Raw genomic sequence first — 10,924 nt, 5'->3', positions numbered from 1 at the left:
TGTTCTAAGAGAAAAAGTCTTAGCCTGTGAAAATGCATTTCCTTTTTCTAAAGAGGCTTGTAGTGTGTTGAGAGGATAATGGTGAGTGTTGGTAATGTAAGAGACAGCAGGAGTAATGCATTAGCTTTGAATGACATTCACTGTGGAGATGGGTTACTAAGGCTGATTTCAGAGACCGTCGCACAGCCATTTAGTGCGATTTATGCTTATAAAATACACTTATTCAGGATATATCAGGATACAAAAATATCTTAAGCAAATTTGCTTCTCAAATTAATGCTGTCTTGTTTTAAGGATGTTTAGATATTTTTACTGGGAAACAAGAAAAAAATGCTGATTTAGTCACACATTCAATAATCCAGATGCTTCACCTAAATTTGGTCAGGTTTGGTTTTTTAAACGGTTCAAATGCAGTAAAATATAGATTACACTTTACAATATGGTTCTGTGAATTAACATTAGTTAATGGAGTAGTTCATTTTAAATAACAATTAAAGCTGCAAGCAGCGATAAAAGGACCCTCGCACCTGTGCCACCGCCACTCGGTGGCTTTAAAAAATCCAACATTTCGGATAAGTACATAAATATTAGGGGTGTAACGATTTATCGTAGTACGATATATCGCGATGCAAACTTGTTACGATATGCATCGTAGAGTGATGCCGATACTTTTACGATATGACAGCAGTTTAATCTTATTGGTTGAGCTGCCGACGTGACCTACTCTGCAAGGTGGCAGTGAGAGAAGCCGGTTGTCACCGCATATAAATGGTGTGTCTCAATCAGCTCTCTAGTTCAGTAAGTGTTTTGCGCACACATTGAATCTTGCATGCAGGTTTAAACGTTTCTCATGTCAGTCTCTTGCATGGTCGCGTGAGAAAAGTCGTGGCTTTCTTTCACCGCAGTGCACAGCAACAGCTGTGCTCACAGAAAAGCAAAAGACGCTTGTGATGCTTTGCTTTAAGAAGTTCTGTGGGGCCGTTCACATATTGCGTCCTTTCCGCGTGCAAGTCAGTTATTTTTTTCAAATGTAGCCGCGCGGCAGGCGCGCTCAGAATGGGATCAACGCGGTCGCGACGCGCATGCAATTCTCAACTTTTCAGAATGCCGCAAGCGCACCGCAGGTCGTGTGACAAGAATCAACCGATCAGCTATGGCCTTTCCGTAACAAAACATCAAAAGCTCAGCTGAACAGCTGATCATAGCTGTACATGGTGGTTTTTATATCTTATCTCCATCAATATATCTCGTAGTAAAACTAATGCAAGGGCTAGAAATCATTTATCCTTTGCAGAAACATCCTGATCCTCTTGGAGAGCTCAGTTCATGGTTGCATAGCAACGACCGACGCCACGGGAGCGCAAGCGCTTTGGAAAGAAGGAGAAGCGGTGCGGCCGCGCCTTCCACACGTTTTTTGACGGGATATGTGAACGGCCCCTATTCATAATTCTAAGTTCATGTTAAATTTAACATTTTTTTTTTTTTCAGTGACAGACAGACCTATTCAGCTGTTAATTTGAATACAGAAGGTTTTTATATTAAACCTTGAAATGTGATCTTGTATGTACAACAAGGAAAATTATTGAAATTTGTTCATGTTTTTTGTATAAATTTTGTTTGAATTTCAGTTTCATTTTGTTCAAAATATCGTGATACGTATCGTATCGTGAACTCCGTATCGAGATACGTACCGTATCGTGACCTGAGCGTATCGTTACACCCCTAATAAATATAGGAGGACTCAGTCATTTGTATTTGTCACACTTCCTGCTACTAGCTGGTGGCGATATTATTATAACTGAATATTGGCATGTAGATGTCTTCAGGCCAGGACTCTAACAAAACATGTGAAGTTTGAGTCAGATGGACATTGTGTGCCTGACTTGCAACAGCTTCCTGTTTCATGGCAAAACATTGAATTTTGTCAGGCTGCCACGGGCACGCCCTTCAATGAAAACTCAAGATCTTCGCAATTTAATGTCGCCAAGGCCTTTAGATTAGACTGAGCAAATATGGTGTTGATCTGATTAAAGCTCTCATAGGAGTTTGTTATATTACAATGTCTGGAAATGGCAAAAACTGCAAAAATTTTGCAGAGAAAACTCAAAATATCTGACTTCTTGATGAGTTTTCAGATTTTGCACCCAGAGCTTTTTTGTAGGCATTGGGCTGTTAGATGTTTCTACCGAATTTTATACTTGTACGTGAAACGTAGCGTGAAGGGCGCTTAATTGAAATTTTGTAGGTGGCGCTATCAAGCCATTTTGCCACATCTAATTCTGAAACGCATATCAGACATACATTTTCACCACTTCAGATGCGTATGCAAAGTTTCATGAGTTTTCAAGCACATTTAGGCCCTTAAAAATGCAATTTATTTCAGAGAAGTTCAAAAGTTTGCCATCAGTTAGATTTTTTTTTTTTATGTTTTTGAAAGAAGTTTATTATGCTCACCAAAGCTGCATTTATTTGATCAAAAATACAGGAAATATAGCAATATTGTGAAATATCATTACAATTTTTAATAACTGCTTTCTATCTGAAGATATTTTACAATGTAATTTTTTCCTGTGATACAAAGCTGAATTTTCATCATCATTACTCCAGTCTTCAGTGTCACATGATCCTTCAGAAATTAATCTATGCTAATTAGGTGCGCAAGAAACGTTTCTTATTATTATCAATGTTGAAAACAGTTATGCAGCTTAATATTTTTGTGGAAACTGTAATACTTTTTACAGGATTATTTGATGAACAGAACAGATTTTATTTTAAATAGAATTATTTTGTAACATTGTAAATGTCTTTACTGTCAAACTATCAAATTTTGATCAATTTGATGCATCCTTGCTGAATAAAAGTGTCATTTCTTTCAAAAAAAAATCGTGCTGACCCCAAACGTCTAACGATAGTATTATGATAGTAATATAATGTATTATGAATAAAAATAAGCAATGCTTAATAGTATATTTAAACAACCTAGATTAATAAATGCTGTAAAAATGTTCATTGTTAACCTCACGCATTAGCAAATATTAACAAATTGAACATTTTTGTTACCATAATCTTTTATGTACTGTAAAAAAGTGGTGATTGTGTAAGTTCTGAGTTTAGTTTGTTGTCGAGGAGAGTTATGTCATTTGAAGAGAGAGGGACTTAGAATTTTGCTTGCTGTCTTATAAAGATTCTTCAGCAGTATTCTTCCAGAGGACCAATTAAGGAACTGTCTCCTCACTGTGAACATGGCTTCAGCTGCCAGTTCTCGGCTCACAAAGTACTGTAGTCTCAGTACTAGCCCAGAGTGTGCACATACACACACACACACACACACACACAAACTCAGCCTGTATAAGATCATTACCATTGCCAAAGAACCAGGCGCCATACGGCTGACATATCTGCATCCATAATCCCTGAGCTTGGGGCCTCATTTATGTCCAATTACTGTAATTAGAAAACATGTTTTAAACATTTAAAAGTACTTAACACTTCAACCGTGTATTGCCATATTGATGCAATCACACTTTGAAGCACATTGTTGAAGAACATTTGACTTTAATGATTAGCTGGTATATGACAAAGCCCAGAGAAATTTCTGCAGAGTCCACTAATAATGACCTGGCCGTGAGTCTCTGAGACTTCTGCATCCCTCCAGCGAGAAGCTCCACACTCGGTTGCACAACCAATACGTCAACTATCGATTCTTAGAGCTTTCCACTTAAGTGCTGTATCGATTGCCTGTTGCAGGCAGAAGCTTTGTGTGAGGTTCACGGAGGTCTTTGTGACGCTCCCTGTACTGCACGTCCACCGTCAAGACGATCAGACGGACACATTTTAGCACGTTGGCTACCTAGTGGATTTTTGGAGTGATGATGTAAAAGTGCTGTTGAACTGCTTGGGTTAGACACGTGTGTCAGATAGCAGGAGTTGGGGCAATGCATTTTCTGCGTAGCAAGACATAGATATTAGCTGCCTAAAACAAATGTCTCTGTTGAAAAGTTGGAGTGAAAAGGTGCTTCTCAGAACCGAAGCACTTTTCTGCTTGACTCATTCTCTCCCATAATCACTTCTCACAGTCTGTTCTGTTCTGCTCTACTGTATCACAATAGTTTTATACTGTGTATCTATAACTCTGTGGGGATTTTAACAATTTTGACTATGTGTATATATAATAGTGCTGTCAAAATTAGCACGTTAACACGTGCGATTGATTTTTTTTTTTTTTTCAGTTATACACGTTAAAAATATGCAATTAAAGGATTAGTTCACTTTTAAATAAACTTTTGCTGATAATTTACTCACCCCCATGTCATCCAAGATGTCCATGTCTTTCTTTCTTCAGTCGAAAAGAAATGAAGGTTTTTGATGTAAACATTCTAGGATTTTTCTCCATATCATTCATTTCAGTGGGCACCAAACGGTTGAAGGTCCAAATGGCAGTTTCAGTGCAGCTTCAAAGGGCTTTAAACGACACCAGACGATACCAGACGATGAATAAGGGTCTTATCTAGCGAAACGATCGGTCATTTTAAAAAAAAATTAAAAAGTTTAAGTCTTATAAGCACAAATGCTGGCTTTGCTCTTTTCTCCGACGCGCGTTCGTGACGTCACGTAATACGCAATTACGTTGAAAAGGTCACGGTTGACGTAGGCGTAGCAACCACAGTTTCATTCGCTCAGGATTGTGTATAGGAAATCTCTGAAAAGTCACAAATTTCTGTCCTGACACCCAGGATACGCACACCTTTCAAGCGTGAGTTTAAAATATTCTAACTGACCGCCAGAGTGAGTTTTTTTTAAGGCGACCCTTATTTTAGAACGTTTGCCCTTATTGTTTCCATGGCGACGCGTGCGTGTCACGAGCGCTGAACGTAGCCACAATAACACTGTATGAGAGATGGATCACTATTATTTTGTTTTTCCTTTTTTATTTAAAATATTCGCAAACTTGCTTACATGTCTTCAACTATATGATATTCCGATTCTCAAATATGTGTGAGTGAGTGTGTTTTGTCGTTTAAAAACCTTTATAAATGATCTTTATCTTGATCTATAATGCGAGATGGGCGCCGCCATCTTAGTTTGCACTGCAGTTCACAGAGTTCTGTCAGTCTGATTTACAGCAGGTGAATACATCAGTTTCTCCTGAAATATATGCAAGTAACGTTAAGTGGCTGGTGAACTGGAAGAATAAGAGAGTAAACTTTATAGTTACTTAGACCCATTATGTGTGTCTGATATGAATAAATGTCGGCAAATTATATTTGAATTCACTGTTTATTGATGCTTCCACTGACGTCTGACATCAGTGTGTATTTTATAAACTCCAAATGTATTGTTTAATGGTGCTTATGCGTATTTAAATGTCTGAAACCTTAAAAGAAACATTATGTGGCTGAAAACACTGCATAGCTGTGATGACAAGAGAGCGCGCGTCCATCTCGCAGCCAGAGCGCGAAAGAATCTGGCAGTTATGTGACGTCGCTGAACATTCTAATGGTGCGTTCAAGTCTTCCTGGGAAGTTCGTATGTACGAGGTGGGAAGTCGTGTGTACAACAGTAGGTGCGTTCAAGTCACTTTCGTCGGAGTAAGATGGCGGTGTGCCTTCTCTAAATTAATTACACAAAATAACAACACTTCTGCTTCTAGAAAATGTAGAGCAAAGAATGTGCATTAGTTGTATGTTGCTTTTTTATGTTGTTAATTAATTTATGAAGCCATTGTAAAATTTATTGTTACATATTACATTTTTATATTGTGATGCTATCGTATTTTTGCTTGGAATCAGCTTACTTCGTTGTAAATAGAAAAGCCTGACAATGTCACGGCTAAATACCTGCAAGTATTGTGGTATTTCGCTATGTTTCTGACTGACACGCCCCCAACTCGTATAGATCGGAGTTTAAAGAAAATTACGAGCTTCCCACTGGTATTTACGACATTGTGGTGGCGTTCATGTCGGTTCTGCTCGTAAATACGATCTTTCCGACATGACTTGAACGCACCATATATCCCATATGTGGAACCGTACACCCAGGGGCACAGAAATAAACATTCCATATGTAGGAACGTACCGCTCAAAGGGTTAAACAATAAACTGACACAAAGACATTTGAATATGTGTATACGATCCTCCTTCCGCACATTTGTAATGTAAACACTGACTCGATACTTCCGCCTACGTCAACCGTGACCTTTTCAACGCAATTGCGTATTACGTGACGTCACGAACGCGCATCGGAGAAAAGAGCAAGGCCAGCATTTGTGCTTATAAAACGTAAACTTTTTTATTTTTTTTTAAATGACCAATCGTTTCGCTAGATAAGACCCTTATTCATCGTCTGGTATCGTCTGGTGTCGTTTAAAGCCCTTTGAAGCTGCACTGAAACTGCCATTTGGACCTTCAACCGTTTGGTGCCCATTGAAATGAATGATATGGAGAAAAATCCTAGAATGTTTACATCAAAAACCTTCATTTCTTTTCGACTGAAGAAAGAAAGACATGGACATCTTGGATGACATAGGGGTGAGTAAATTATCAGCAAAAGTTTATTTAAAAGTGGAGTAATCCTTTAAAACGGCATCCGCTTTTTGCATCATAATTTGGCTATTATAATCATAATCAAGCTTTCTTTCTGCACAGCATCCAACATAAAATGTGGGAAGATTTTACTAACTAAACACTCTTACTTTGTTTGTGTTTTTCAGTGGCCATGTACAGGGAACCCTCTCTGCACGACCTGACCGAGTTCTCACGTTCTGGTAGCGGCACACCCACTAAGAGCCGGAGTGCCTCCGCTGTGCTGAACGGGGGCAAAGCTGTGAGTCAGAACGAGTCGACGTAGCCCGGTTTACCCGGCCCGGCCCGCTACCTTACGCCTTCACCAAAACCTCTGAATGCTTGTGACTTCACACAGACTTCTCTCCAAAAAGCTCTCAGCGGTTCAGGACAACATGAAACATAACATAACAACCATGCTACACTTTGCAATCTAGAGTAACATTTGATTGGACTTCTTTATAAATAGCTTGTTTTTGTTACGTTTAGCTTGTTGTTGTTTTGTTTTCCGTTCACCACTCGTTCATGCCTTTTCCATATGAAACACAACAATTGTAGCCTTTCATACAGCGGGACGTTTCGTTTAGTCCCTCTCAGCAGTCAAGGTTCGTGTACTAGCGTTGCAGATCAAATCCTGATCAAATAATATATTTGTTAAGAGTTCAGGGCAGTAAGTGAGGGTTTAGGAAGCCACCCCTGTCCTCCATGCTTCCTAAGTGTGAAGCGATAGAAAAGCGCGTGTGTGTGTGTGTGTGGGGGGGGGGCTCTGCGATCATGTGCACTCGCTCAGAGGGCTTGCTCTCTAGCATGGGAATATAAAGCCTGCGTTCTGCTCACATGAAGAGAGAAGCTGAGCCTCTCGGAACCAAGAGGCAATGGCTTGCTAATTGTTTGAATTAGCTGTGAGCTTGTCTTATTTTTTCTTCCTCTTGTTCTTCCCACATATCAGTGTTTTTAGAGGTTTAAACAGCGACTGGAGATCCAGCGCACCAAAGACAGAACTGTGAGAGTTTCCCCTCGAGCTGCCAGACCACATCGGGGTGTGTGTGTGTATATATATATATATATATATATATATATATATATGCATGCATGACAGTGAGAGTGATTAGTGAGAGGTTTCAGTATTCGAGGAGATGATGTGTGGTTCTTGAGGGCTGTTTTTTGTCACCCCTTTTGTCTCTTTTGCGTCCCGTTATCTCTTTTCTAAGTTCCTTTAGTCTGTGTGCTTGTGTTTTTGCCTTTCCCGCCCATGTTGACTCTCCTTTGGTCAATGCTGGTCAGCGTTACTGGTGATTTGTGAGACATGGCGGGACTCCCGCCTGGACTCCGTTTTGTGTATAAGTAACTTATGGTGGTGACAATTTTCTATATAAATGAGCAAACAAAAAAAATGATACTGTGGAACTTAAGTTGGTTAAATTTTTTAAGGTATGTCTAATTTGTAAAAGTGAAAAAAAAAAAATGGGGGTGGTGGGGGGGGTACAAAAAAATCTTGTACAGGGCATGTACAAATCAGGTTGCGTACAACAAGGACCCTTTTTGTGGGCTACAGTACAGTATATATTCTTTCCCTCGGGCAACATAACGTCATACATGCTACAAGGGGTTCTTCTCTCTTCTGTTTCCTTCTGGGTTTCTTTCTTCTACAGTATCTGTTGCATGGGAGACTGCAGGGAGGTGAGGAATAGAGCTGCATGATGTAGGCTATGTGTATTAACTCCTCCCTGGATCATATGTTCCAAACTACCAGGATAAAACTGACAAACAACATGTATGTACTGACTGGCACTCTGCCACGTACCTTCAAGTTGTTTCTTATTTGTTGTGTACATACAATGCACTGAATAAAATGTTTATATTAAGATATACTTTTAAAATGCGTCTGTGCTTTATTTGTTCACTTCGATCGGCGTAATTGTATTATCGTTGTTCTCTTGGCATACTGGCCAACGGATCCCGTCTTTCTCTTTGCCAATTCAGTTTGTTTTAATGGCCTCTTACATCTTATTTTAATCTATTTACCCATTTGGAATTGGGATATTAAATAGTCATATCGTGCCAACAAAAACAAATACTGAAGCGACAGCAATTAGGTGGATGTCAGAGAACAAAAAAACCCCAAAAAACATTGGGAATCATACTGTTACACTTTCCTGCGACAGCTGCGGTTGTTGGACTGCTTTTGTGCTTTTTCCAGCGTGAACAAAAGTAAAACAGCACTTAACAGAGCACTATGTTGTAGGAAGGTGACAAATAGCGCTCCACTGGGGAACGGATGTTGTTTTTGATGGTTTCCTGGCTGGTGCTGGCGTGTAGTTGAGCCAGTGATGTAGCCAACTATATCCACTTCCTCTGGACAAAGATGAATCGTCCCTTGAAAAATCTGCTCTTTAATTGCCTGCAGAGTCAAGACTCCTGCATGGCTTCTACCTTGTGGAGCAGTTTCTTGTAATGAATCAGTATGATGGGAGACAGCCTTGTGACCAAGACTGAGGTCCCTTGAATAATATAGTGTGAACATTGGAGATCACTGTTGGGAAAAAAAGTTTATATTGGAAAACCAGCTCACATTATGGAACTATAGGTCTGCACTGTTCATAGTATGGATGTTTATGATATTATCTTGAATAGTATAATGTCAAGATTTGACAAATACTTCCGTTCGAAAGTTTGGGGTAGGCAAGATTGTTGAAAAAGTCTCTTATGCTCACGAAGGTTGCATTTATGTGATCAGGAATACTGTAAGAACTGTAGTATTGTGAAAAAATCTTACTTTTTAAAATAACTGTCTTCTATTTCAATATATTTAATGAGCTGAATTTTCAGCATCCGGTCTTCAGTGTCACATGATCCTTCAGAAATCATTCTAATATGCTGATTTGATGCTCAAGGAACATTTCTGTATAAAATATTATTAGAAACATAATTATCAATGTTGAAAACAGGTGTGCTGTTTAATATTTTTGTGGAAACCGTGCTAATTGTTTTCTTTGATGAATAGAAATTTCATAAGAACAGCATTTATTTGAAATAGAAATCTTTTGTAACATAATAAATGTCTTTACTGTCCTTGCTGAATAAAAGTATTAATTTCTTTTTTTCTTTTTTTAAATTGTACTGACACCAAACTTTTGAACGGTAGTGTAGATCAATGCATGCTCATTTTATTACCTTTACTGTCATCTAACACTCACTTAAGGTTTATCTTTAAAAACAATAGTGATTTTATAACACTGTAACACTGTATGACTTTAATATCAGCAATAACTTTTAATATCAGTGAATCCCTGTAAAAATGTATATTACTGATGAATGTAAATGTTTTGAGTATGTGAGCTATAGAGGAAACAGGGACAGGGAAAAATGAGACGGTGAAAATCTCTTTGATTGTGGTGCAGTATGTATATACAGCAATCAAGTGCTCTGTATGTTATTAGCTCTGTAAGCAGAAATGAACTAATGAGGAGTCTGTTCCACAGCAGCAGGTCAACACATTTCATCTCTTGTGCTGCTGCTCTATGCACTCCCATTATTTCCTTTCTGTGGCCCTTTCTTCTCGTTGATTAGCCAGAACACTCTAATTCATTAACGCAGACAGTTCTGTAGCACTGCGGGCTGAAGCCAACTGGACAAGCTCTTATCCTGAACAGACAGCAGCCCACACACAATGCAGCATAATGAAGACGAACCCTCAGAGGATCCGCGCAACATCATCTTCACTAGTTTCAGGAGACTTCACACAAAAACTCATCTTATAGACAAATGTTTTGAACAAAACCTGAGAGCAGCAAATTGGTAATTTAACTCAACCTTGGTCTGCAGTAGAGCTTAAATATATCATTTAACAAGCCTTTTGTTGAAAAGAGTCTTTCTTACTCTGATTATATTATTTTTTACATATGAAAAATGATTCAATTTAGTATTGAAAAACCATGTTTGTACAGAATGCTAAGGGTTAATGTAGGACTTTAACCGCCAGTTTCACAGACAAGGCTTAAGCTATAGTCCCAGACTAAAATACATGTTTGAGCTGTTTTAACTGAAAGAAACTTGCACTGACATATCTTAAAATTGTGCATTGTTCTGTCTCAAGATGCACACCAGTAATGTTTTTTTTTCTAAGGCACGTTTATAAAAGTTTCGTAAATGTCCCAATTGAACTAAGGCCTAATCCTGGCTTAATCTAAACTCTGTCTGTGAAACCAGGACTTAATATATTGGTCTTCTCAATGTATTATGTACTTTTTATATCATGTTGGTGTTGGAGAGAAACGTGCACGACAAAGGAATGGAAAATCGACACATCGAAAACAAAGAACAAATGAACTGGGAAACTCAAGGCTTAAATACAAGGAACAAAC

General features: G+C 38.6%; 1 protein-coding gene across 6 annotated transcripts in view; it reads left to right on the top strand.

Moving 5' to 3' along the window:
• fgf13a (fibroblast growth factor 13a) overlaps positions 1-8,440 on the top strand; it is a 149,581-nt gene extending 141,141 nt beyond the window's left edge. For all 6 annotated transcript variants that reach the window (XM_048175911.1, XM_048175910.1, XM_048175912.1 and 3 more), the window contains one exon: positions 6,710-8,440. In XM_048175911.1, the coding sequence (XP_048031868.1) occupies positions 6,710-6,846 (137 nt within the window). In that variant the 3' untranslated portion in view covers positions 6,847-8,440. The remainder of the gene's footprint in view (positions 1-6,709) is intronic.
• The last annotated feature ends 2,484 nt before the right edge of the window (positions 8,441-10,924 follow it).

The sequence above is a fragment of the Megalobrama amblycephala genome, linkage group LG23, assembly GCF_018812025.1.
Source record: "Megalobrama amblycephala isolate DHTTF-2021 linkage group LG23, ASM1881202v1, whole genome shotgun sequence".
NCBI classification, from domain to species: Eukaryota; Metazoa; Chordata; class Actinopteri; order Cypriniformes; family Xenocyprididae; genus Megalobrama; species Megalobrama amblycephala.
The sequence above is the reverse complement of the archived record's forward strand: the minus strand, read 5'-3'. Positions and strand labels throughout refer to the sequence as shown.